The sequence below is a fragment of the Salvia hispanica genome, chromosome 3 (genome assembly GCF_023119035.1).
Source record: "Salvia hispanica cultivar TCC Black 2014 chromosome 3, UniMelb_Shisp_WGS_1.0, whole genome shotgun sequence".
Taxonomy (NCBI): Eukaryota; Viridiplantae; Streptophyta; class Magnoliopsida; order Lamiales; family Lamiaceae; genus Salvia; species Salvia hispanica.
This window is the reverse complement of record NC_062967.1, coordinates 2,313,062-2,340,879: the sequence shown is the minus strand read 5'-3', so window position 1 is coordinate 2,340,879 and position 27,818 is coordinate 2,313,062. Positions and strand designations below refer to the sequence as shown.

The window sequence follows — 27,818 nt, the reverse complement described above, 5'->3', positions numbered from 1 at the left end:
AGTAGTAGTTCACATCGAAAAATTTTATTGGATGACATTAGTCCACCCCAAGTTTTAGAGGCAACTGCCCACTGTCCACACCTATATATAGCTTACAATTTTGTACGTATCTAAACTATTGATTATTTAACCATTAATTATTTACACAATTACACTATATAGTAAAATCAGTCGAAGTGACTGTGTGTGCATAATTATACAGAATACATTTAAGTTTGTAGTAATAACTAGTCATTTTTTTAGATGGTGACGTGGTGTGTAGTGACATTTTCTCTTCATTCATGTGTCTGTGTTTATGAGTTATAAATAAGTGTGGGTATTATCTCATTTTCTTCCACATTGCATCTTTCATTGTTTTGAGTAGCAAACTTCTACTACATTTTTCGCTATGGAGTCCAAGATTTTGGCCTTTATTGCTTCTCTCTATGTGAGTGAAATCTTGATGATTAGAATCTTGATTTTCATTTTATTTTTGCTAATTAAGTTGTCTTGTGTTTGGATGTAAATAAAATTTTCAGGTGGCAATAGTTGTAAGCCATGCAGCTTTTCCTTCAGAGGAGTACTGGAATTCAATGTTGCCAAACACTCCCATGCCCAAATCTTTAAAAGATCTCTTGCAGCCAACTCCCGGTATGGTCAACTTCTGGTTTGTCACGTGATTTTAAAATTAACAACAAAAAAAATCACGAAGTTTTGTCAAAATTTGGTAGCATGCATGCAATAGTAATTTAACGTTCGTAATTTTTCCGACTAGTTTTAACAAATTTCACGATTTATTGAACTTATTTTTTAAATTATGAAATCGACCAAAATTTGACCAAAATTCACGATTTTTCCCCAGAATGGCTGGAAGACAAGAGCGGCCTCCGCGGCGTGGGCGTGAACTCCAACAACGCCAGCGTGAGCGTCGGAAGCGGCGGCGTGAGCGTCAACACCACCAGAAACAACGGCACCCACGTCAGCGTCGGCGGCCCCGGCGGCGGCATCACCGTCGGATCACACAACCGAAACGGCAAGCCCATCTACTTCCGCGTCTCCCCCTCTTCCAACCCCTTCATCTACAGATACGCCGCCGCGGCCACCCAGCTCCGCGATGACCCCGCCGCGGCCCTCTTCTTCCTCGAAAAGGACCTCCGCGCCGCCACCAAGATGACCCTCCGCTTCACCAAGCCCGCAAACCGCCAGAAATTCCTCCCCCGCCGCGCCGCCGCCTCCCTCCCCTTCTCCTCGGCCGCGCTCCCGGAGATCTACCGCGAGCTCTCCGTGGGGCCCGGGTCGGGCGAGGCCGAGGCGATCACGAAAACGGTCCGCGAATGCGAGGACGCGGCGAGGGAGGAGGAGCGGGCGCTCTGCGCGACTTCGCTCGAGGCCATGGTGGACTTCGCCGCGTCCGCGGTAGGGCCTGCGGACGCGCGGGCGGTGTCGACCGAGGCCGAGAGCGCGGAGAGGATGGAGTACTTGGTTGAGGGTGTGAGGAGGATTGGGGGAGGCAGGGCGGTGGCGGCGTGCCACAAGGAGGAGTATGCGTATGCGGTGTTTTATTGTCACGAGATGGATGGCACGGTGGCTCACCGCGTGTCGCTTGTGGGGGCCGGTGGGGTGAGGGCGAGGGCGGTGGCTGTGTGCCATAGGGACACGTCCGGGTGGAATCCCGAGCACCTGGCTTTCAAGGTGCTCGGGGTGAAGCCCGGCTCGGTCCCGGTGTGCCATTATCTACCTGAGGATCACATTGTGTGGGTTTCAAAGAATTAGAGGGAGTACTAACATAGTAGTAGTACTAGTAGTAAGTTATTTTGTGTGTGTGTGTGTTATGTATTTTTGAATTTAAATATCAACATATGAAATCTGAATGCTAAATGCTAGTACTGATAATGATTTCAGCTAATGAGTTGTTATGTTTACTATCCCTTTTTTTGTCGAATTATAATAATACAATCAATGGTTTAATTAACTAATGCTATAATGGTTGTAAAAGAAATGTTCCCACATCGCCAAAACAACAGGGTGAGACCAAAGGTTGCAAATACAAAAATCAAACCTTTGGCTCTTTTTAACATAAGCAGTCTCGCATTGAGCACAAAGCGAACTATTCTTTCGCCTTTTACTAAAGAATACCGTGTGCTTGTTGCAATCAAGAGGCATACTCCAATTTTTGGAGGGGATTTACTCTTTTGAGTAAGGTCCCCATAATTTACTTTTTAAATTTTCTGGATATAAATCAGTTTTTTTACAAAAGTAGGTTTTTTCAAAGTTTAAACTCTACCAATATCAATTTCTTAATTCTTGTGTCATGTATATTGAATTTCCATCTCAGTTTTTAGACGCCGGCTATTTTATTTTATTTACTAAATGACGAATGAATTCGGGATTTACCGTAATCGATAAATGAAGAACTGTGGTTTGTGAAGGAGTAGAGCAATGCTAGTGAATTCAACATCTCTCTGTATAAAATGCAAGCAAGCTGATTGATGAAAAAAAAAAATGTTACTGCCATCGAATGATTTCTGCTATGGAATAATCATCGCCCATAAAATGAACGCTTGTTTACTATCCCTTCTTTTATGCAACCAACGAATTAATTACATAATGCTCTTACAATTGTAAAAGTTAAATTTATATAATGGCAGGAAATCCCACATCGCCAAAACAATAGAGGGAGACCAAAGGTTGCAAATATAAAAAGGAAATCTATGGTTCTTTTAAAGTATGCAGCCTCGCATCGAGCACAAAGCGAACTATTCTTTCGCCTTTTACTAAAGAATACCGTGTGCTCGTTGCAAATAAGAGGCATACGCCAATTTTTGGAGGGGATTTGCTCTTTTGAGCATGTCCCCATAATTTAGTTTTTAATTTTTCTGTCTTTAAATTTATTAAATTAAATTAATTGTATCATTGTATGTACCAAATTTATTGACGAAACTGGAAATGCTTACGGTAAAGGCCACATAAATATTATTTAGATTTATGAGTAATAATTTGATAAATTACAACTTGTTGTCCATCCATCTATAATAAAATGAAACCGTTGTAGTTAGAGCATCTCCAACGGAGGCTAGCGGTCTGGCTAGCCTATCATTGTAGCCGGTGAGCGGTGATTCGACGAGCCGATCGGCTAGTGCACGCCAATTCGCGGGCGCTAGCCGCCACTGCAGGCTCCCAATCGGCTAATAATTGGCCAGCGTATTTTTTATTTATTTATTTTCGAACCTCTATATATATATATACTGATATCTGCAAGTCGTTTTCATTCGCACCACTTGTTTTAACTAATTTCTCCCTCTTAATTTCTGTACATAATATCGCGAAATGGTGATGCGGGTGGCAGCGACGTGGGTGGTAGTGGTGGCATGCAGTTGGGTGTCATAGTGATGTGGCATGCAATTTCTAATCCTGATGATGTGGCAGTGTCTAGTTCCTAGTCCTTGAGCCATTGTGGATGCTCTTAGTTCGTTACACGTAATAGAGGACAAAATTGTAATTTGGTGTAACATAGGACTGAAAATTTGAATTCAACGGAGATTCGTAAAGCTTCGTCAATGGCGGAAAAAATCGAATCCTCGATTGAAAACCTATGGCAGGACGTGAGAGAACTAAGCCTAGGCAGCCCTCCCCACGTCGACAACCTACCCGCCCCACCCACCCCCCTCCAATTCCTCCGCCGTTACGTCGCCGCCAACAAACCCTGCCTCATCTCCGCCGCCGTCCCTGACTGGCCCGCGCTCTCCCTTTGGCCCTCCACCGACTACCTCCGCACCGCCCTCTCCACCACCCCCGTCTCCCTCCACCTCACCCCCACCGGCAGAGCCGACGCTCTAGCCCCCCACCCCTCCGACCCCTCCGCGCTCTGCTTCGCCTCCGCACACGTCGAAACCCTACCCTTTCCCGAAGCTCTGGACTCAGTTCTCGCGTCGGATGACGAGGCGAAGAAAGTGGCGTACCTGCAGCAGCAGAATGACTGCTTCCGCCGCGAGTATGGAGCGCTTGCGGCGGATTGCGAGGAGCACGTGCCGTGGGCGACGGCGGCGCTGGGATGCGCGCCGGAGGCGGTTAATTTGTGGATCGGGAATCATTTCTCGGAGACATCGTTCCATAAGGATCACTACGAAAATCTCTATGTTGTGATCACTGGGGAGAAGAAATTTCTTTTGCTTCCGCCTACCGATTTTCATAGAATGTACGTTCGCGAATATCCGGCCGCCAAGTATGCCTGTGATCAGGTGATTAATTGATTCTGTTTTCCATTGATTGCAGTTGGAATTGAGCTGGAATGGAGTAATTTGTGCAGTTTTGGGAATTAGGGTTTATTGTTTTGTCCCTGATTAGAAGTAGAGGTAGAGGGGGAAATTGGGATGCATTGATTAGGGTTATGAATTGAATATTGATGGCCTTTGCGTTTGTGTTGATTGTATGTGAGTGATTAGGTTGAGTGGTGGAAATTTGTTTTATTGCAATCACAAATGCAGCTGTAATAGATTAATGTGTGCAATCTTGAAGATTAGGATTCATCTTGTTCTTCAGTGATGGAGAATTGCTGCAAGTTTGTCTGATTGCAATAATGAATGCAGCTTGAATAGCTTACTGAGTGAAGGCTTGAGATTGGGGCTTGTCCCGTTCTTTCTGAATAGAGTTGGAAAGTTGGAAATCACGACTCTATGTAGAGGTGAACTCGTAAGAATCTTGTTGATGAGGATGTTCTATGTTTCTGGGCTGTGGATAAAAAAAAATTGAGCATAGAGTATTGGTTAATGAGAAATAAATATTGCCTTGAATCATTCTTTCTTGTGGGTCGATTTGGCTAAGACTGGGTGTTTCTGTATGATAGGATAGTGGAGAGTTCTCGCTGGAGTTAGAGGATCCAAACTCGAACGCGCCATGGTGTAGTGTGGATCCATATCCTTTGCCTCAAGATAAGCGGAGAGAAATGGAGAAGTTTCCCCTGTATTTCAATGGACCAAAGCCATTTGAAGTTTCTGTTAAGGCGGGCGAGATGCTTTATTTGTGAGCTTCTCCTTCCCTTCCTCGATTCCTTTACTCAGTTATTATAGCTTCAAACTCGTACTACTTCAAATAGACTGGTAATAATCTTTTGGGCATCGTTATTGATCATAATGTTGGTGTGGGATATTGTGCAGGCCGAGCATGTGGTTTCATCACGTTAGACAGAGCCTAGACGACACGGGCCTCACTATTGCCATAAACTACTGTACTAACCAAACCTATCTTTGTGTGATTATCTTTTCACTTCTTAAGATAAGAGATCTTGATATGAAAGTAGTCTTACCTGAGTGAGTGATGACTGACTGATAGGGTATGATATGCAATTCGACATCAAATACGCCTACTTCAACTTCCTGCAATCTATCCCCAGTACCTTATTTGAGGATCCATCACGGTGTAGATTGAGAAATGACAAAGCTCGTCCTGGCATATCTTTGTGCAGCTCAGGAGAAGTATCGGATATTGAAGTGTCTCATGACACTAGAGGTGCCGGTGATGATGAAAACTACTGATTGGTGCTGAGTTACACCTTCTGTAGTATTTGTGACGATACGAATTGAGCTAGGAGCCTGTTCGGGTTTTGGATATGCTGCTGTCGGATCTTTTCCTTGAGATGGAGCTTCTCGTTGATACAGATTGATGCTCAAAGCTGGATTCAATGCAGAAGTGGGTAGCTCATATTGAAGGCCTATAGTTCAAGTTCCACCAAAGTGTGTTTTATTTAATTTTTTATATTGGTTTAGTTTGTGCTCCTAGTTTCGTGATTATTTGTAGTAATTGATATATTCAATTCATTATATACTCTATTTTTGTATTCATCTATAAAAGGCGATACAATTTTCAATCAATCGCATTATTTATGTTATGCACTTACCTCATGTATTGCAACATCGAGGTACTACTAGTATAGTTAAGATTATTTTGCTGCTATTTGATATTCCCTCAGTGACTTGTATTCCTTTTTGGGGTGTCCCACTATAAATGACCTATTTCCATTTTTAGCAAAAAGTCATCTCTCTTACTTTATTCTCCACCTATTTTATTCTCTCTTCTCTCCTCTACTTTTCCCTCTCTCATACTTTACTCTCTTCACTTTAACTTATTTAAATACCATTCCTTAAATCCCGTACCCAAAAGAAGTAGGTCACTTATCTTGGGACGGAGGGAGTATTATTCTTGCACGCACAATTAAATTTAATATATAGCAAATTTTGTGATTAAATTATGAGAGCCTAGCTCAAGAGAGCAAATTCCCTTGAAAAATTGGCATATGCCTTTTGATTGCAACGAGCACTCGGTATTCTTTAGTAAAAGGCGAAAGAATAATTCGCTTAGTGCTCAATGCGAGGCTGCTTATCTTCATGAGATCTTTGGTTTAATTTTTATATTTCCAATCTTTGGTCTCATTTTTTTGTTTATGTTTTTTCATAAGATTGTATGTATCGACCGACAAGTCATATGTATATGGAGTAACTAATGTAGTTAAAATTATTTCGTTGTTTTCTTTTACTAATGTGATGGATTTATTTCTGGCAGGCCCAAGTTTTGTAATAAAGCCCGCATTTCAATCAATATTTGACAAGAATCAATTTTATCTAAAAATGTGATATACAAATTTGAGGTTTGTGTTTGTGCTTGATCAAAAATTGGGATGAAATGACTAATTTAGCCCCCCAAAATTTTTTTCTCCCCCAAATTCACCCAATTGCCAAGCCGTTTATTTGGAGAGAGGTGACTATGGAAATAAAAGGAGTATTTATTCTTTATAGTATAAGAATAAAAAATAATCCATTGACCTAATAAATACTCCTATATATTTGTTAATTTTCTTATAGCTGATGATTCATTAATGTTTTTTTGAATTTTGTCACACTAATGTTCAGCTAGTAATTTTGTACTGTAAATAATTTAAATTTATGATTATAAAATAATGATTTTTATAATCTAAGCATAAAAAGTAAAAGTAGACAAAATAGTTAATAATAGTAATATAAATTTTATAAATCAGGTGCCAGATAATTGATTTGTGCCAGTATGACATTACTAATCTTTTTATTTCTTATTTATCTAAAAAAATTTCTTGTTCGTCATAATATGATACTATGATGTTTATAAATGGTCTTTCAAACTTCCTATAAGTAATAAGATGATAATTCAAAATTCAAAAGATGAACATATTTGTCTCAACTTGACTAATTGCCTTAAATACTTAATTAGTATAATTACCCATTTGTATTTTTAGCATGATTTGTACAAGTACATTTAGCCCCGATATAAATCGAGTGGTAAAATAATAATTCAAAATCGATGGTGACCTCAAAATAAAAAAAAAATATAATTAAAACACTTGTATAAGTTCGAACGTGCATCAATATTCAAATAGCACGAATAGTATCATTAAAAAACACATAATTTGAAAACTGATTTTCATTAATAGAAAAAAAGTTACGTGCACACGAGTTTCCATAACTCATAAAATAAAATTCCAAATAAAACATTAGTAAATTAGTCTAAATACAATGTGATTTTGGAATTTAGCATTAACACAATTGATCCCTTTTCAGGTACGATTAATTATCGTAATCATGGGATTAATTTATCATAAATTTGGGATTAATTATACGTTTACATTTAATACTATTTGAAAAAGTCTTTAAACAACGAACTCAGATATCCTACGTGGCAAGCTCGTAGCCATCCGCGTATATAAATAAAACTATTCGTATTTTACCGTCAGTGTGTGTAACAGTTCTCCGCCCTATTATTTTTGAATTCGGGGACCGTTTATTTTCTCTCTCTTCATTTCTCTCTCTCTCTCTATCTCTCCAAACCAACGAAGGCAAGCACTGAACTGAGGTGGATGATTATTGTTTTCTGAGCTGTTAGTAGACGATTAACAGTTTTTGAGCTGTGTTCGTGGACGATTATTAGTTTTTGAGCAGTGCGAATTCGAGTGAAGACGAAGAATTGGTTTAGAATCTGCAAATGAGCGTCGAACCGATCGGGCAGAGTTTGATCATTTCATTTGTCGGAGAAGATCGTCGAGCTGAGATCGGTGAGATTCTGAAACTCGTGGTTAATTTTGTGAATTTGCTATTTGTATTTTCTGTAATGGTGTGGCCGGGTTTATGAACTGAGGATTTCACGTTTCGAGCTGTAGTTAGGAAATAGTATTTCAATTTAGAGCTGTTCTTCTGTATTTGTGCGTGGATTTTTTTCTGTTTGATCATTTGTCTGAGATATATCACGTTAGAGTTGCTATTGCACTATATTTTGCTTCAGTTGACGTTTTGTGTGCGAATTATCCTTTTGCATTCAGAATCATGAATGTTGGATTGGCTGATAAATTGGAAATGTAGTTTATACTGTTCATGATTGTCCTTAAGCTTAGTAGTTTGGCTTGTTTGTTTAAGAAAGTGTGAGGATGTTCTGATTTACATTAGTTCTATATTTTGAGAGTTGGGGCCAATACTGTTGATTCTAAATCATGTAATCATGGGGGTTTGTGCTAGCCAGCTCCAATGGATGGTGGAATTCCATGCACTTTTCATCTCTACCAACTATGCAAGATTTAGCGTTTAGTTTTTTGTGAGTTCAATTTAGTGTGGTGCTTAGTTTATGGAGTTTGAAGACTACATACAGAGGCTTGCTAGTAGTACTTTTGATATATATCAGCACTTCATTGCCCTGTTAATTTTTTACTTAATCTGAGCTGTCATTAGGTTGTTTTAACTTTTGATTTTGTGAGATTTTTTACAAGACCTCAACTGTTGTTATGTTGTCAGAAAAGAGAAGGCAACAAAAATACTTTAGTTTTCTTCACATACAGATCTGTCATTCAAAGGACTTATTTTGTACTAACTATTTAGTATATTCAGCTGGTAATAAATGCAGAAAGCCTTAGAACCCTGTTCATTTTTTGAAAAAGCTTACAACATAACAACTTTGGCTTTCATGATATGATGGCAAATTACGGACCAAAGAAAATGAATCTCTACTTCTATAATTTTGTTGCATATCTGCATCTTTCATCTAACCTGACCTCTTGTTTGTCTGATACCACATTCTCAGCATTTCACCTCATCCTGGATCTGGCAGTGCATACCATTCTATAGGGTGGCATATCATGATATGGAGAAAACATTCTGGAGAATATTGCCAACGTGAGAGAACTGGCTTATGCCGATTATCTTGTTTTTAAGTGAATATGGAAAGTGATCAGAATCATCAGATTACGAATACTCCTTCAGAAGGTTCTGGAGATGGTCTACAGAGAGTTCAAACTTCGCAAGGGTAATCTTTTTGAGCCCATATAATGCTTATCCTATGCATTAAGTAATTACCATTTTACATTTGTTTTCTGCTAAGTATGTCATGTACTAACATTGCATTAGGAGGTAAAGGCACCTTTAGAAATATACACGTTCTTTTTGCATCATCCATAGCCGAACTTAATCTTTACACTACGCGAGATTATTTTTTTCAGATTGGAGTTGGTATACCTGACTTGTGCTCTCTTTGTGTAGGAGAAGAAGTGGTCCGACACGACGTTCGACTAAAGGGCAATGGACACCAGAAGAGGTTATCTATATCTCTCTAGATGCATACTTATCTGTCTCTATCAGCATCTTCTTTCTCATTTCCTTTTTCGTTTATCTGGTGAAAATATCAGATGTCCATTATGTTAGAGCATGATACTTTTAGATGTATAGGCATGCTTGAAAAGTTGGAAGTTAAATAACGTATATGATGCATCAATATGCACTCTTTACCATTACCTTACTATGACGATGCTTTTTAGTCAAAACCATCCTACCTTCCCCAACCTAATAAGCACTCAAAAGTAGTTTGCTTGACTTCTTATAAAACGAGTTCTGATCTTTTGGTAGTTAAGTCGAGTTTCACTTTTTCCTTTGGATTTTGGCACTGTTTACCTCAGTCTGAAGCGTAACAAAGGTGCTGGCACTTAAGTTTTATTTTTGATTCAGTATATATATCTATATTCTATTTTCTGACAGGATGAAATTTTACGGATGGCTGTTCAACGATTCAAAGGGAAAAACTGGAGAAAGATAGGTAGACTTACGAATTTGAGATTCTTTTCATTTACTACCTGTAAATCCGAAACTAGCATTGAATTTCCTGTAACTTCTCCAACTACTGGGTTCCACACCTGAAGCATTTACCAGCCTTCTGTTCTTTCTCTTTTTGATATTTGTACATGAGATGATGCAGCAGTTTTCTGTTTATGTGTTATGTAACGTTGATATGTAGCCGAGTGTTTCAAGGATCGAGCAGATGTACAGTGCTTACACAGATGGCAAAAAGTTCTGAATCCAGAACTTGTCAAAGGTCCATGGTCAAAAGAGGTTTGGCACCTTTTCTTTTTCACCGTTTTTGCATCTGATCTTTCTGGACGACATAATGGAAATGCAACTGTTCTTTTGTTTATCAATTATTAGGAGGATGAAGTAATAGTTGAATTGGTGAACAAATATGGTCCAAAAAAGTGGTCTACCATTGCACAGCATCTTCCTGGGCGTATTGGAAAGCAATGTAGGGAACGGTAAGCTTGCATGACTCTGTTTGCTGTTCATCTTCTATAGCAAGATCTATAAGATTATTGTTTGAATTTTCTACTTGTTAATTACACATTAAATCATTATTGGTTGTGATTGGTTATCAATGTTTTCAAAAGGTGAAAGTTTCTGATCAAAATATTTGTTGTGCGAAGCATGATTTGTGAATTAAAAGATCGAACCTAACTAGCACTTACGTAGCTGAAAAAACAAACAGAAACTACTTGTACATTATCTTCACTTCCCTTCAAAATCTGCAAATGTAAAGATCATTTCTTGAATTTACTCCTTAGGATGCTTCCTCTATTGATGATATTGTATTGAAGGTGGCACAATCATCTTAATCCTAATATAAACAAAGAAGCTTGGACACAAGAGGAGGAACTAGCTTTGATTCGTGCACATCAAATTTATGGAAACAAGTGGGCAGAGTTGACAAAGTTCTTGCCAGGAAGGTACAGAATCATATAACATAGAGCAACTAATAATTCCACAAAAATATACTATCAGCTTTGACTCCTATATCATCCACATACCATTTTATATCTTCTTGTTTATACTCATTTTGTTTCTATCTGATGTATGCCATCAGAACCGATAATGCGATTAAAAATCATTGGAATTCTTCTGTCAAGAAGAAAGTGGATATGTATGTGGCGTCAGGGTTACTTTCAAAATACCAAGGCACACCACTTGTTATCCAGTCAAATCAGTCAGCAGTTTCATCCTCTTCAAAGGCACAACAAAGCAGTGGAGAGGATAAAGATGGAGCAGAAGTGGAGGGAGCTTCAGCATGCAAGTGCTGAAAAAATTTTTATAGTACACCATCAATACTGGGGAAAAAAGCGCCATGACTTGTTGCCCCCTTCGTCAAAAAAAAAGAGATGAAAGAAGTTTGAATGTTTTGGGCTTGAATCAGTTTCGAATATAGCTAATGAAATCCTTTTTAGAGGTTTTTTTAACAATGCTTGGAAGAGCAAAAAGGTTTGAACCGGCAAGGTGACTTTACAAAAAGAAAACGTCAACCATTCTTGGAGGAAAAATGAGGAAAATAAAGCCATCTCATTGCAGGAACAGAAACCACAGAAAAAATAATATCGCCAGTGAATGCTCAGGAAAACAAACCAACACCATGGACAAAAATTTGATGGATAAGGTGAGTGCTTTCTGGTTTCCTTCTCCATGTGAATTGATTGAAGGGCAATGGTGCTAATCTGGACTGCAGTTGAATATTGCTTTAACCAAGAAAAAAAATCCAAAAAAAGCCCTTTTAGAAAATTTGTGCCAAATGTTTGTGCTCTTTTGTAGGATATTGGTTACTTGAGCCCAAGGAATCGATGTTACGATGCCATTGGATTAATGAAGCACCTGGGCGAGCAGACTGCTGGTGCATTGTCTGATGCCCAGAAGGTGTTGGGCGATGAAACTCCAGAGTCATTACTCAAGGGAAAATGCTGCGCAAAAGAGCAACGAGAGAAGGAGAACGAACACACTCGGGAAGAACATCATTCCCTTTCAGCTTCAAATTTGATGGTATTTTCCTTTAAGATCTTATGAACTCCATCATTCACATGTTTTGCTTAAAGTAAAATAACCCGGGGAAATGCATTGCAGGCAGAGAGGCGCGCACTTGATTTTAGCGAATGTGGAACACCAGGAAAGGAAGCTAGGAAATTTTTAAGCAGCAGTGGTGGTGGTGGTGCAACTCCGTCTTCTTATCTATTGAAGAGTTGCAGGTAGGTTTATAATAGTATACTTTTTTGTGCTGAAACTAATTATTGGGATTGAGGGAATAATATTTGAATTATTAAAATATAAATTTAAAATAGGGAAATTATCACATTTATCCTATATACTACTCCCGTTCCATAATTATAGAGTCATTTTATTTTCGCATTCATTTGGAAAAAATGATAAGTAAGAGAGAAAAATGCAGAGAAAACTCTTATTAACATTTTTTAAACTTTACTCTTTCTCCATTTTAACTATTTATTAAGTTTATCATTTTTCCAAAACGAGTACGAAAATGACTCTCTACTGTGGAACGGAGAGAGTACTATTTATGCGGAAGAATAATGGCTTGGCCAGCTAAATGCTTTTAGATGGACTTATGTACTGTACCAGATTAACCTTTTCACGCCAAATATTAGACTTGTTTATCAAGAAACATCCAACTCAATCCAACCATCCACTTTTTCAATATTTAATTCATTTCTATGCCTTTCACATCATCAATATTCATCCAACCCAACCAAATATATTTTCATGGTTTATCAATGTCCACCCAACCACACTATTATATATTTATTTTTAAATAAGTATTATTACATGAAAAAAATCCAATAAATGACAAACTAAAAATTATAAAGGCAAACAAATAAAAAAACATAAATTATAATAATTGAAATACGAAATTGAAAATACATTATTGGTGTTGGTGCTCATACATAAGATGAAAACTAGACATTCAATTGCAATTGCCGAATTTTTCCCATATATGCTTAACCAAATCGTCTACGGAGCTTTGTGAGCTTTTCTATTTAGAAGTTGGGCTTTATTTTTCATATAAGAAGCTAGACTTGCTATCCTATTCGTAGAGTATACGAAATCATTATTCTCATCTCCATCTTCATTTTGACAATTTCTTTGTCCAACTCGATCTTCAATAAATTTCAGCCGGATTACAATAGTTCGAATACGTGCTTCTTTTGTCTTCCACTATCATATTGTGCAAGATTATACAAGCAAGCATAAATTTTCCCATAATATCACGATCCCAAATAAGATATTGATAAAAGCAAAACGAGCTTGCAAAACACCAAAACTAACTCAACATCTCTTCGCGGACTCTAGATGTTGAGCAAAAAGATGTTGAGCAAAAAACTTGTGCTTCATCGTTTGTGGACCTAGAATAGATTTGACAAATGCGCTCATTGAGGATATATGCCATTAGTGAGATAATACCCCATATTTTTTGTGGCCAATTATTATGTAATTGACTTACGGTGCTTGACCTTCCAAAATATCATTCAAAACGGGAGATTGATCAAGCACATTAATATCATTTTCGAACACTGGAGTTCCAATAAAAGCATGTCGATCCATAGATCTTGAGATGCTACTGCTTCCAAGATGATTGTTGGACTCCCGCTTTTTCGGCATATTGTCCAACCTATGAAGTGGGACAATTTTTCCATTCTCAATGCATGCATCAATACTACCTAACATACCTGAAACCCACGTTGTTCTCTAATATGCGAAGTCTTGCCGAGTATTCTTCGTTGGGCTTTTGCAAGACTCGTCGCCGAGTTAGAAATTACACCTTAACGAACTTGGTGAGAGATTTGTGAATGAGTTGTGCGCTCATTCTCAAATATTTGTCATGCAAGTCGGCCGCCATCCGTAGGCCAACACCCTCATCATTCTGACATTTCGAATTGCGGACATACCAAGCCGACCAGTAGCATCACGCTTTTGCACAAAAAAGTTATGGTGTCGACGAGCTTGTTCATTACTTTTTTTATAAAGGTTTTCGCTGGGATACCTTGTTCGGAAAAAATGTGGAGGACGATTGGATCTTACAGAAAGTCTCGAAAATAGTATCATGACCCTTCTCGCTTTCCTTTTAGTGTATCTCCTTTTAGCTCTAACCATCTAGGTTGTAGGTTGTGAAGATCGAGTTGCTGATTTTGTTCAACAATTTTTCTTCCAATTCATTGTCTTCAAGAAGATTGAAATTTTCGGATGGAGAAAGTATAATATATAAATAATTATTTAAAAAAAATCATTATATTTTAAGTAGTCACTGAATATTTGTATATACCATGGCCATTAGAATCCTTAGTACCAAATATTTTAATAATAGTTTCAAAAAATGAGTAAACAAAAAATATAATGAAATTGTAGTTGATGAAACGAAAATTATAAAAATAATTATGCTTAGTTAATCCACGAAAATGAGCCAACCTATTTAGTTATACTAGCTATAAACATTTTTGGTGGCCCAACTAATAAGAATAAAATAGGCCCAAATATTTCAATCATTTAACCTTATTAAAGCAACCATCTTCTTTTTCATCCTTCCGTCATCAAATCCCTAAAATTTCTGCAACCACCCCTCCCCTTATCTCGGTATACTCTATTCTTATTAGTATTGTTCCTTTCTCCTATTATTTTTTGAAAAGGTGCACGGATCGCCACGGTCATGGGATTCCACCGCCACTTGATCTGAAAATGACTTGTCATATAGTCATACTTTAATTTTCGTGATCACATGGGTTGTTATTGGATTCCATCACCACTAGTAATAGAAAATAACTTGTCATGTAATCATACTTTGATTTTCATTACCATATGGTTTCATCGTGGATTCCATCACCTTGTGATAGAAAATGACTTGTCAGTATCATATTTTGATTTTCGTGATCACTTGAGATAGCATTGGATTCTTCTACCACTTGTGAGCATATTTCATCTATTCATGACTTATCACATAAACCGGAAGTTACGTAAACAATAGTTACATGCTAACCAATAACAAGCAACAGAAAAAAATTCTTAAACCCCCAAAAATTTAAAATCACTCTCACCCCAAAATTCTTAAACCCTACCGTAAATAAACCGCTTCTCTCTTTTCCTCTCTCTCACTCACAAAACACACACTTGATTCACGAAAAAGCCCCAACTTTCTCTCTTTAGCTCAGTCCAGCAAGGATGGCCCCCTTGGACGATGAAACAGCGAAGAAAGTCATTTCGGTGACAACGACGTATCTTTTTGTTTTATTCTTTTATGTAATGTAAGGGGAACAATGTTATGATTTTTTTGTCGTTCGGTGAATTCTATTTTAGCGACAGTAACTTCCGGGGGATAAGTTTTTGATAAAAACCATCAGTGAAAGTGATGATGGAAGTATCCTTTTCCCATCACTATTTTGTAGCATTGGCTGTTATTTACATTTACCGTATTAATTCATTGCTCAAAAAAAGCGCTTTTTGTAGAATCTTCATTGCATTCTCAAGTTCTCATTGAGAAAAACAATAATATGTTAAAATGAGATAAAAAGGTTTTTGACTTTTGGATAAGTTATGTTTTGTGATTTAGTACAATTGAGGAAAAAGTTAAATGTTGTAAAATCTGTAGTTATGATTAGTCTTGTCTCAAAATTTTTTGGGTTTTTGACGGAGAAGTCTAAAATTTCAGAGGCCCCTATGATAAATGATTTTGAATTTGATTGCTTCTAGTTTGGGATGTTGGAATAATTGAATAAACAATTACAAAAGCTCTCTATGATGATTAGCAAAACACGGAGAAGGAGCATAAAGCGGGCGGCGCCTTGTCCCGAATTAAAGGGGTGGAATTGCTTTGGGCGGCTATGGATTTTCCCCGATGGAGACATTCTTTGTGTCGGGAGAATTTTGAAGTTTTGAATTTCTTGGTCGGGCACCATCCCTAGCTTATTTTATTTAAATATAAATTTATTTTTTAGGTCCCTCATAAAATGAAAATCACAAAATTATCTCCCAAATTTCCATAACAAATAAATACATTTTAGCAAAAACTTTAATCTTTAATAGATCACTTTTTAAAATTTTGAAAGATAGTCAAACCTTAAATTAGTCTTGGAACCCCAAAATTTCTAACAATCTCCCACGGCAACTGACATAAATGTGTACAAAGCTGAATAGCGCTCAAAGTGTATCACATAGTGTATTTCCAAACAATCTTTTATCACCATATCGACACGGGCAAAGGGGCCCCCCATATTTTTTCATGTTTAAAACCCATGGTAATCACATATGCAAATATAATCAACAAAAAATCAATTAGGGGTGTAGCAGGGAAATTTCATGCAAGGTGATCATACTCCTATTTCAAGTTGGCCCTCCCAAAGTGAGATAAAACCCCAAAAATAATGGACAAAACAAATACTTTTTTCCCAGAGAATAACATGAGTTTTATACATGTTCAAAATACAATATGAAAAACCAAACCTCCCATTAAACAGTATCCAACAACATAACACTCATTTGGGCTCATGCCCATGAAGATTGGGTGATAGTTTGTGTGGTTTGTAATCATCAAATCCTTTTCCCTTATGTTTATATGATTTGTCCTTGAAACCTTTATTTAACAACTAGGAAACCCCAGTTTTTTTAGAATAAAACCCCTTAAATTATTGCCCAAACCCAAACTTAAGTGGTCTTTGGTCCTTACAATATGGGCTTTGTGACAAAATTTCACAATCATATTCATTAACTAGATCCCCAAAAAACAAGTTAGGGGTGCTTTATAATGGGAAGTATTTCAGTTTCTCGGCATTTTAAAAATGGCTCTACGAAGCCCCCGTAACTAAAATGGATCTTTTCTTGTATTGGCATCTAACAAAATCGAATCAAAATGCCTAAAGATCTCTCCAAATGATCGTTTTTAAAATATGTGAGCATGTAATGCTGGGTTTATAAATATTTCATAACTAGTTTTTTTCTTTAATGATCCTTGGGGTTTTGAAATATCGTTTTATAAACAATTAAAACCAAATTTCAAAACACATTGGCACACATTAGGCTCACAATCAGGCAATAGAACCTTCCTTTTCTAAATCTCAAATTTATCTTGGGCCCAAAATAGACTAGGTTTGTCTCCTTTGTCATAGGGGTATTTCTTTACTTGCAATTATCATCTAAATACTTTATGCACCTTTTCACTATATCCCTGAAAATAAAATTATTTTTTTTCGATTCCAAAAAAAAAGGGGTTCCCCAATACCTTTCATCTCAAATTTATTGGGAAAATTTTTGGGTTTAGTTTTACTTTTAATCATTAATCACAATCAATTTTATTGACATTAATACCAAAAAAGATCTTTTTCCCCTTTGAACTTGTGATACCAAACCATCAATAGCTTTTTTACGAATAAAATGAAAAAAGCCCATTTTTGGTACCTTTGGAGAGTCTTAATTGAGGTTGTTGAGATTGACTTTAAATGAGGTTCTTAATCCCCTTTTATGATAGTAATTGATACCAAACATTGTGGGGAAAGCTAGTGGATTTTTCCCTCTAAAAATAATGTCACTTATTAAATTCTTCCCCCAAACTCACATCCTCCGAATACTATATTTCTCGCCCCCCAATCGTTCCTTTTTGGGATCACAAAATTTAAAAACGTAAATTTTTTTGGAAGAAAAAGGAAATATATCTCGGTCGTTAATCCTCTCAAAAGCGAATCGACAAGGAAGAATGATAAATCATACTCCCACATATCTTTAAGGTTTTATTTCGTTTTTTTGCTACACCATCTTGGACCCGGAGGTGTAAAAAGGACGACCCCCCTCTTCCAAATAGAAGGCAAAGGTCTTTGACATTGTTCCCCGGATCTTTTTCGTATAGTATTCACCAAGGGTTTTTTCTTTCTTAATGCCTTTTTTGGGTTTGGAGCTCAACTTTACCTAAATATTTTGAACTTGTCTAAAGCCCAAAATTTTAATAATTAAATGTAGGTGCCCAAAACAAGAATATTCGTTTATGAATGATATAAAATATTTTTATCATCAAAAAACCAATGAATAAACCCCAAATTGTATATATCAATTTAAATGTATATCATTGCCTAATTTCTTAAGTTTGGTCCCCCTTTAACATTAAACCCCAAAACAAGTTGAAAAATAAGTGTATTCAACCAAAATAGCACAAATCTCACAATCCTTTATTTTGAGATATAAATAACACTTTTTCATAAATTAACCCAAAATTTTTATTATTTAATTTGCTTAGTCCCTTTTTATTAAAAATGTAAACTTGAAAATAGTAACAAAACGAACATACAAAATTGTTATATGCACTTGATTCCCCAATCTAGTTTTTGAAGGAAGAACTTTTACTATTTCGAATAACAAAAGAAACCCAAAATTTTTCAAAACAGAAATAGAAACCAAATTTTTTAAAAAACAATAAATTTTGAAGAAAATTGGTCTTTAATAACAATCTATAATGAAAAGCCCATCTTCCACCCCCATTTGTCATATCACATTGATGTATCTTTCAACATCAATTGACTTACTACATATGAAACCCTTTGTAGTGGTAACACCAAATCCACCCACTAAAATTTATTAGGGTAAATAAAATTTAAATTGCCTGAGACCAAAACAAATTGTAACTTCCTTTATACGACATGCGTGATATTTGTCACAATTCTCCTTTTTTTTCCATGTCTACCACAAAAAAAAAAACTATCATTGTCCCTATTTGTTACCTTTGTGATGAACCCTTTTCCTGGGCATTTCATACACTTTTTTTTTAAAGCCCACTTTATTTCTTGAGATCGACCGATGTGCAACACCAAATGCACAACGTCTTTAAATTCAAGCAATTTAAACAAGTGAGACTTTTCATAATGTCTCCTTTATATTTCCCTTTCCCTTTTTTTTTTGATAAACTTTTTCTCACCTTATCGTTTTCCCAAAAAGTTCCTTAATTTCGGCAAGGTATTCATTGACCTTTGATATCAGATCCGGGGGAAACTTTTTGGGGTGCTACCCTAATGATGGTAGACTTAAGATTGGGATCCCTTTTCCCTGTTTCTCCTTTGATAAAAATCTTCTGTAAAGGGGAAGTAGTTTCAATCCTTTCGTAATCCCCGGATCCATGCCGACAATCAAATTAATCTTTGCGATCCTTAAAAATTTTACTCTTAACATTGGCATATTGTTCATGTTGGAAGAAACTCAAGTAGACATCAAAATTGAATAGAGAACAAAACCAAATAAATTTCATCTCCCTCATAAAATTCAAGTAAAATGGTAACATCTGAGGAAAGGGCCCAAAATTCATAAGTCTTTGGGAAGTTATGAACTTGCAAGTGGCAAACCCCTTTGTAGTGATCAAAAAACAATAAAATCATTCAATAATGTCCCCCTTTGGGCATCAAATTTCTTAAAAAAAAAGTGGATTTGTCACCCATTTTCACCCGGGTATGTTGTTTTCCCTGCCAAATAATCTTCCTTTGGGGACTAATATCCCATTAAAAAAAACCCCACTTCTTTCTAATATTGAAAAAAAGTCAAAAGAGAGGGTTTCTTTGGACTCTGTTTTCCCAATCTTTTTAATATTAGTAAGACATTATGAGGTTGAGCACAACATCCCCATCAAATCTTTTGACAGTTTTGAACTTTCAATGGGAACCCCCCTTTTAGTGATCAAACAATGACAATAAATATGTAAATAGTGTCCACCTTTGGGCATCCACTACTTGCACAAAGCGAATAATTGTCACGTAATCACCGGTATGTATTATTCCCTGCCAAATATTTCTTCCTTTTGGGGAAAATAATATTGCATTAAAATACACACATCAATAAAGGAACATGAGATGCACCAAAAAATTTTTTAATTTAAAATTTTAAAAAGAATACAAACGTTTCAAGCAAGCGTTGATAACTTTCGAATCTGGCTGGGCCCCGCAGGTTCGTATACCCTAAGCAATGCCCAATCTGCGCCCAAAAACTCAAAATCGCAAAATTGGACCCCAATGGGATTCCAAAAACTTTTCCAAATCCCATTTTCATCAAAATTAACAAAAACCAAATTTTGATGTTTCCCAAAAACGAAATCATCACACATTAAAAAAAAAGCAAATCTAAACAACCAAACAAATCTCGAAACATAAACCACATATTTATACATTCCAAAATAATCTAATTAAACCACATATTTATAGATTCACCAAAATAATCTAATTCTGCATCCAAAAATATATGCACGCATATAAATAAAATGGACTGAATTCTCGATTGAATTCAAACTGTATTGAATAATCAACCTAAATTTTTCCCCTGCAATTAAAATTAGTACTAGTTCCAAAATTTATGAATTCATCAATAAACCATAATCCCAAAATTTCATAATATGCCCCAAAAAAAAATTGAGATTATCAATTATAGGGGGGAGTTATATTGCTAACTCAATACCTAATTGCTAACTATAATAAATAATAGTCATTATATATTAAAAAAACCAGATCATAAACGAAATGTCAAAACGATAAAAAAAGCAATAAAAACCTAGGATTAATTATAAAATATCAATAGGGGTATTAAAGTTAATTAACTACTTTTAGTTATAACTAACTTTTAAAAAAAATAAAACGTTAAATTATATAACATATATTAAATTAAAAATAATTTTTTAATTTTTGTTAACTGATAATTCCTTCTTGTTATTTATTAAGGGAAGAAGGTTGGTAGAGTTACTGAGCTTCCAAAGCCTGAGGAAGTGATTAAGCAAGCTGATGACAGGACAATTGCTGCATCTCCGCTGGCATATGATGTCAAGCTTGAACAAGTAGAATCATTTTTCAGCCAACATGCTAAGGTAGACCTGCGACTGAGTCATTGACGATACAGGTTCTTTGTTGTAGCTCAGCCAAGATGTATCCGGTTAATTGTCTTGTTCTTTGCATGCATGTACGATATCTATAAACTGAGAGTTCAAATGACTACTATTAACTTATTGAAAGCGTTGGCTACTGGTGTCACTGGGTTTCCTTTTCTTAGTGTGGAGGATGCTGCAAATGTTTTGAAGCAAACCCTGAGTTATTGAGAAGGATGAAGACAAGGAAGGAGATGACAATGGTGCAGACACTGAAGCCCAACAATGTGAGGGTGATGAAAAATCAGCAGATATCCCAAAAGAAGAAAGACTGACCCTTGCAGCTTGCAAGGACAATAAAAACCTTGTTTCAAGAGAGGATCTGAAAAGCATTTTCCAAAAGTATGGCACCATCAAGGTATTCATTTATCTCATTGATTTCAAGATAGGTGAAAACTCTGGATACATAAGGTTTGAAGACGCTGAATCTGCTCAGAAAGCTCGCGCTGCTGCTGTGCTTGCTGAGCAGGGGGGTTTGTAACGCCCGCCCTCCTAGGGTATAATAAATGCGGCTGTCTACCAAAACGGACTCAAAGAAATGAACGAAGGCTAGGGTTTCAATTAAAGAGTGTTGACCAAAAGATTAGAAAGAACTATTAGAGTGTTTAAAGCAATAAGCTGAACCTCGAAACTCGAATAAGAAAAGGAAGGTGTAATAAATGACGTTCAACAATGTCAAGAGTATGACATAGTTTTCCAAGATAAAACCACAAGATAGTCTAAAGCCCCTAACTCGAAAGGAGAGTGCAACATATTCGAAATAAACATAAGTGTATCAAAACTCAACGGAAAACGACCAAGAAAAGAATAGCTATGTATGAAGACACAACTACGCTTGATGTTTCAAATATCCATCTTAATTAATTATCATGCTCAACACCCGCCACCGTCGTCATCGTTCAACTGCACATAAGGAAAACACATGCGGTCGAGATTTTGAAATACTCGGTGAACTCGTTCAAAACATTTTATAAGTTATGCCACTCTACCAAGTGTACTCGAGTTTTACATTTTATCAAAACAAAAATATCATCGAGTATCACAAAATATTTTCATAGATTGGCCAATCAAATATCTCCCATTTTCTCATCAAATTCCACAATCTCAATCATATCCATGGTGCGACGAGTGTGGCCACACTTTTCGCCCACGAGGCAAAGCCGACTAGCAGGACGGCTCACGATCCCCTCGTGTCACGGCCTGGTAGGGCTTGCGGCCCATACTGGACTCCGAATTCGTATAAGCATATCACATTAAAAACAAACATTGGTATGGCATAACGTTAAACCACCCTTATAACACCAATCAATATTTTGCAAGAAGTAAAAGAGTTTAAGAATAAAGCCCACCTCATTCTTAGATTTCAAGTAAGTTTCTCTTTCCTTTACTCGACTTTCAACCGAGGTTTCACTTTTAAAAAAAAGCACATAGGCACATACAAATCAAAATCACAACTCAAAGTCTAATTCATGCATGCCTCGACGTTTTTTTTCCTTTTTCCTAATGACTTAACTTAATATGGTCAAACATAAACATGTTCTCTATATATATATATATATAATTCGTTCGCATAATAAATCTAGATCTAGCATTAATATATATCGCGCATGAGTATTTCACCAACACACAACACACACACACGGTGGCGGAGCATTTTAATCATGGGGGGCCCAAATTATGTTAAATTTTATTAATTTGTTTCGATGTCAAGTTGTTTCGTATTTACAATATGAAATTAACTCGAACATAAGTAATAGAGAGATGTATGCGAGAGACGGATAATGAGATCGATAACTAGAGGATGGTAATAAAAATAAAGATACATTGACAACGTCAACATCGATATAATTAAAAATAAATAGCATATTATTAAAATTGATTTTAAATAATATTATTATGCTATGACATAGTATTTACATATGTTCTAAAATTATGAAAATTATTCTTAATAGTACAAAATAAAATTATTTATACAAGATTACTAGCTATAAGATTATAAATTACTAGAGAAATAAACAAAACTATTAGCATTAGAATATCTAATAGAACATAAACATATTCAAGTCTCAAGAGAAAATTTAACATCATATTTATAGACAAGTGATAAAAAAATGACAAATTTTGCAAGATCGGATTCGAACTCGAGTTCACTTACATGTGCATAATCCTTACCAATTGCACCACTATAAACTTTGTTAATTGTTTTGTACATATATAATATATAGGTAAAGTTGGAAAGGGTGAGGCCCGGGGCCCCCCACCCACCCTAGCTACGCCCGCACACACATATCGACACACACACACACATAACACACACGCATAACACACACACATGCATACGTATTTTCTATGTCCTTTTTATCCCACTTCGCTTAATTAATATGCATGAGGGTTCAAGAGTACCGATTAATCGTTAGAAGAAGAAAAGAAGAAGTGGAAGAAGAACAAGCATAACTCTTAAACAATAATACCTTTTGAGGAAAACGATCGTAGAAAACAAGTATTAGCCTTGATTCTTCAAAGTTCTTGGATTAAACTTCAATTCTTCTCCAAAAGATAGCAAAATATTGGAGAGTAGAAGAAGAAAATTTGAGAGTATATGGGAGGGTAATGAAAATTATGGGGCTAGGGTTGATGTTTCTCTTATTTATAGTGCTCAACAAGATCTTTAGGTAATTATAATAGAATATTTGTAAGATCTCATTCTCCCCAAATTAAATCAATAAAATAATATTATGGAGTAGGAAGAATAATTAACAAAAATAGAATAAGGCAAGGATCCATGATTTTCGAAAATTAGGCCTTCCAAATAGCCAAGATTTTGTTTTTGGTATTTTTCCGAGTAGAATAAAATATCACTGGGCAAATTAAATAAACAAATAAAAATCCTCCAATTTGGAGAATGGAACCAGGCTGTATTAGCTATTAAATAAGGAATGAGTTTTTTAGTATTAACTAAAATAGGATATGACAAGGTCTCTTGAGATATGGAAAGATTTGGTAGAATAATTAAATTCTAGGTATGGAAGGAAATCAAATAAGGAATCAATAAAATAAGCAAAATATTATTTCTTCCCAACATGGTGATTTTCAAAATCACTATTAAATAAAAGGGGGTTTTTTTTCGATTTTTCTAGAGATAAGGAATAATTAGGTCTTGGATTTAATTTGGATAAATATCCCAAGAATTAAATTAAATCCGGAAAAAAATAGAATTTTTCTTCAAAATTTCAAGGGGTCGAAAATTACAAAACCAAAAAATTTAGGTAACAAGTATTTATGTGAATTTCCTCTAATATTCTCACTCATCCCTTAAACAAATAATTCACCTTATAAATTAATTAATCACATAAATCTCATAATTCAATAAATCACATGCCACATCATAAAATCAATAAGTTTGACTTTTCAAACTTTCAGCATAACCCTAGACTCAACTCTACTCATAGCATCACACGCAATAAATCGATTCACGACTCACGTCATCACTAATAATTAAAAGGCTCTAAAATTAGGGTTCGAAATTCGGTGTTACGGGTTTAGTCGTGAAAAATTTCATTACCAATCTCGACCCTTTGACTGGTATGTAACATTCTCTTCCTTGGTTTGAATTATTCTTCTTTGATTTACAAATTGCTTTATTATTTACATCCACCGGAAGTGAATCTTATTCTTTTTATGCGTTTCTGCTTCAACATTTGTTTCCAATATTGTGCTCTTGTTGCGGAGAAGGAATATTGGAACGCACTGCGTAGTGGTCAGTGAAACACCGCGACTTCAAAAATGGCCATGGAAGGTATGATATCAACCTCACTTTTTGTTTACCACTGCTATAGTTTTAAGATATTGCTGCTCCTGTTGCAATTTACCAAAGGAAAACTCAGCTGATAAATTCTGCCCCTAATTGATTGCTCCTCTTCTTTTATAGGGGGGGCAGGCACAACAACGAGGTGGTGGTAGGCATGCCGGTTGGAAGCATTCCGCGGTAGAACGACGATCATCGCGCTAACAAAGCTCAGAAAGTATAGCATCACTGCCCCCCTCACCAATTTTGTTTTCTATCTTTTTTAGTCTGGCTATTTACTGCTTGTTCCTGAATTATGGGGCTACTGAGTTTTATGGAATTTATTAAATGTTATATGTAACGGTTATGTTACTTATTTTCATTTTTACCTGGAGTGATTAACTTGATGATGCATTATATAAGGATCATAATGTAAATGCTCAGTAAAATTGCACTTTAGGTTACAAGCAATTTGTTTTTGTTTTCTTTTTCTGTTTTGTGAAACCTACCCTTAATTTTGAGTAAAGAAAACTCCCTATTTATAATGCTTGTGTGTTGTAAAAAATGTTACTGCTGGCATTTTATAGTTTGTTTTGTGATTGTGATTAGCTGTGATACAAAATCACCAAATTGAGCACAAGTCAATCTCTATAATTTATTTGAGTATAGGCCAAAATTGATCCCGACATATAATCATTTTACGTTTTTGGTCATAAATATTATCTTTTGAATTTTTTGGTCCCGCTACTTGCAGCATATGGAAATTTGATCATTTTGGTCTTCGTCAACATTTCCGTTAAAAACTAGCTGATCAACAAGTTTAGTCCAAATTTTGATCAAATTAAACGTTAATTATTTTTTACTCCTTAATTAATTCCCTAATTATTTTTATAAATATACTAAACCCATCATCAATTTTTTCAATTTTGTGAAACGAGCGAAGGGGGTATTTGAAATTGAAGGGGAGATTGGGAGGATAAGGAGGTCGGAGCACATGGGGAAGATGCGGCGGAGGTCGGGGATGGTGAGGCCGAGGGGAGAGGAGGAAGGCGACGGTGGATTGGAGTTGGGTGACGGGGGTGGAGAGCTGGCACTTCTAGATAACCATCAAGTTCATCCTCGTCGTCTGAGGATAGGGTAGATGGACCCATCCATGATTTGAAACCATCAGTGACACGTCTCTCCACTTCTGGTGTGACTTCTATCGGGGTTGCTTCTAGCATCTCCAGCCCGAAATTTCTACCACCTGTCTCCCTCTCATCTAGTTCCACAGCTGCCTTTCTTCTCAGAAAGAAGGCAGCTCCTCCGTGCAAAATGACGAAGCCCCATGATGCGATTTCATAGCACCAGAACAGAGGCAAAGAGCAGCTGCTGCCAAGTGTGAGCAGAGTGGAGCCAAGGAATAGTGCGAGAAGACCAAATATGATGGAAAACACAGAGATTCAATATGGATAGACATCTAACACTGCCTACAGGTGACAACAATGAGGATCTTTATAAGATGTCAAGCACAAGAAAGAAAATAAATAAAATATTGTACCTCTTCTAAAAGCACAGTAATTGTTCTCAACAACCTTCAAGCATCCATTTCGTGTGGGGGCAGTATAGGCATGATTCCTGTATGACAAGCAACATCAGGGGAATGAAAGATATGGCTCATTATCCAAAAGTGAGGGATAAAAATTAGTACAATACTACTCTATAGTCTATAACAAGCAATTATAACCATTCCTCATCTACTCTCCTTCTCAAAACCTCCCTACCAAGAATCTTACTGGAGATAAATAACACATTAAAACCCCTTAGTACATGTTAACCATATTTCCCCTATCATGAGCACAAATGAGGAGTTCTTTCAAAACAGAAAAGAGACTCATGTTCATGTATGGACTATACTTGCTTATCAGAGTGCATTTACCATATACTTGTAAGCACATCTGTGATTCTGTGTATAGCATTTCAATACTGGCCCATCTGAATTAGCTAAGAATTTGATTGTAGATATGTAACAGCCATATCACAACCAGGGGACGTGACACTGAAGCAACGCAATGTAGGTTAGCTATTCGTTTAGGTAGGAATGGCTAATTATGATGTTGTGAGTTTAAATTACCCTATCTCAACCATATCTAAAGAGCTAATGTGAAATTTTGGATTTCAAATCCTCGTTGCTTTGGGAGTCAGTTGCACATTAGGAAGCCATATATACTCATGAGTCGCAGATCAATAACTAGCTACAGTAATCAGTCAAAAATTTCAAATGTGGGCAGCTATAGATAAGTTAAATTCCTACACATTTCAGTAAAACAGAGGATCAAAGGAGTACAATCTAAGAAGAGCTCAAAACCACAATTGCTCACCAGCAATCAAGTAAACCGCCGAAACCGCAAATAGCATCGCGGACGGAAGAAACACCACCATCCAGTAGTAATCAACCGTCTCCTGATCCGTGAGAACAAATGCGTTAGGGAATAGATCCGATTCCCTATCTCCGTCGCCGGCCGTGAAATTGACGGGCAGCGGCTGAATCCGGAGGTCGCGGCAGAAGGGGCGGCGCAGGTTGTCAGCTGGAAAGACTATTCTGAAACTGATGGCAGTGGATAGAGAAATGGCGAGGGAAATTAGGGAGAGGGGCGAGCAGGATGAGAGGCTTCTGCATCCTGTGCCATGCCTTGTCCTCTTCGCGGAGGCTCTCAGATCTAGGGTTGGTGGATTGGTGGGTGAAGTGGGGAAGTTTAAACGGAAAATGGGGAGATTTCTTAAATAGCTAATTTTGTATGTGAGAGATAGGAACGGCGAGACGACTCCATTATTTCAGTGTGTATAAAATGGGACCAGGTCGATTAATTTAACTGTGGCTACGGTTAAGGACATCCACAATGGTTGCATGATCGGGTGCTCGATCGCGAGATCGGCTCGGATAAGATCGACATCCATTCAAGGTGAAGTGAACGACGAAATTCGGTCGTCCCACTTGAAGCCCGACGCGTAGGCGATCGTGACGCGCCATTGCAATGCGCGCCGATCACGC

The 27,818-nt window shown here is 36.7% G+C and overlaps 3 protein-coding genes, 3 non-coding genes and 1 pseudogene across 6 annotated transcripts; 5 read left to right on the top strand and 2 right to left on the bottom strand.

Moving 5' to 3' along the window:
• Positions 1-300: 300 nt before the first annotated feature.
• Positions 301-1,885, top strand: LOC125212928 (BURP domain protein RD22-like). Its single transcript, XM_048113230.1, has 3 exons — positions 301-427; positions 519-630; positions 842-1,885. Exons 1-3 carry the CDS (start codon positions 389-391, stop codon positions 1,750-1,752), a joined length of 1,062 nt encoding a protein of 353 aa, XP_047969187.1. The 5' UTR covers positions 301-388; the 3' UTR covers positions 1,753-1,885.
• Positions 1,886-2,061: 176 nt separating this feature from the next.
• Positions 2,062-2,180, top strand: LOC125217295. Its single transcript, XR_007175708.1, has one exon. It is a non-coding gene; the product is annotated as a U5 spliceosomal RNA (small nuclear RNA).
• Positions 2,181-2,710: 530 nt separating this feature from the next.
• LOC125217294 lies at positions 2,711-2,830 on the top strand. Its single transcript, XR_007175707.1, has one exon. It is a non-coding gene; the product is annotated as a U5 spliceosomal RNA (small nuclear RNA).
• Positions 2,831-3,536: 706 nt separating this feature from the next.
• LOC125212762 (bifunctional peptidase and (3S)-lysyl hydroxylase JMJD7) lies at positions 3,537-5,842 on the top strand. Its single transcript, XM_048113008.1, has 4 exons — positions 3,537-4,217; positions 4,823-4,998; positions 5,133-5,203; positions 5,308-5,842. Exons 1-4 carry the CDS (start codon positions 3,537-3,539, stop codon positions 5,508-5,510), a joined length of 1,131 nt encoding a protein of 376 aa, XP_047968965.1. The 3' UTR covers positions 5,511-5,842.
• A 388-nt stretch (positions 5,843-6,230) lies between these two features.
• Positions 6,231-6,350, bottom strand: LOC125217300. Its single transcript, XR_007175712.1, has one exon. It is a non-coding gene; the product is annotated as a U5 spliceosomal RNA (small nuclear RNA).
• A 1,428-nt stretch (positions 6,351-7,778) lies between these two features.
• LOC125214901 (transcription factor MYB3R-1-like) lies at positions 7,779-11,383 on the top strand. Its single transcript, XM_048116119.1, has 8 exons — positions 7,779-8,053; positions 9,070-9,291; positions 9,525-9,579; positions 10,017-10,074; positions 10,273-10,367; positions 10,461-10,564; positions 10,904-11,032; positions 11,170-11,383. Exons 2-8 carry the CDS (start codon positions 9,206-9,208, stop codon positions 11,381-11,383), a joined length of 741 nt encoding a protein of 246 aa, XP_047972076.1. The 5' UTR covers positions 7,779-8,053; positions 9,070-9,205.
• A 14,324-nt stretch (positions 11,384-25,707) lies between these two features.
• Positions 25,708-27,218, bottom strand: LOC125214890 (annotated as a pseudogene).
• Positions 27,219-27,818: the final 600 nt, after the last annotated feature.

Excerpts from the sequence above, each read along its gene's own strand:
- LOC125212928 (XM_048113230.1), top strand. The coding sequence starts at position 389 with ATGGAGTCCAAGATTTTGGCCTTTATTGCTTCTCTCTAT. Across the intron at positions 428-518 it reads CCTTTATTGCTTCTCTCTAT|GTGGCAATAGTTGTAAGCCA; the intron begins GTGAGTGAAATC and ends TAAAATTTTCAG. Across the intron at positions 631-841 it reads TCTCTTGCAGCCAACTCCCG|AATGGCTGGAAGACAAGAGC; the intron begins GTATGGTCAACT and ends ATTTTTCCCCAG.
- LOC125212762 (XM_048113008.1), top strand. The coding sequence starts at position 3,537 with ATGGCGGAAAAAATCGAATCCTCGATTGAAAACCTATGGCAGGACGTG. Across the intron at positions 4,999-5,132 it reads GCGGGCGAGATGCTTTATTT|GCCGAGCATGTGGTTTCATC; the intron begins GTGAGCTTCTCC and ends GATATTGTGCAG. Across the intron at positions 5,204-5,307 it reads CACTATTGCCATAAACTACT|GGTATGATATGCAATTCGAC; the intron begins GTACTAACCAAA and ends ACTGACTGATAG.
- LOC125214901 (XM_048116119.1), top strand. The coding sequence starts at position 9,206 with ATGGAAAGTGATCAGAATCATCAGATTACGAATACTCCTTCAGAAGGT. Across the intron at positions 10,565-10,903 it reads GGAAAGCAATGTAGGGAACG|GTGGCACAATCATCTTAATC; the intron begins GTAAGCTTGCAT and ends ATTGTATTGAAG. Across the intron at positions 11,033-11,169 it reads ACAAAGTTCTTGCCAGGAAG|AACCGATAATGCGATTAAAA; the intron begins GTACAGAATCAT and ends GTATGCCATCAG.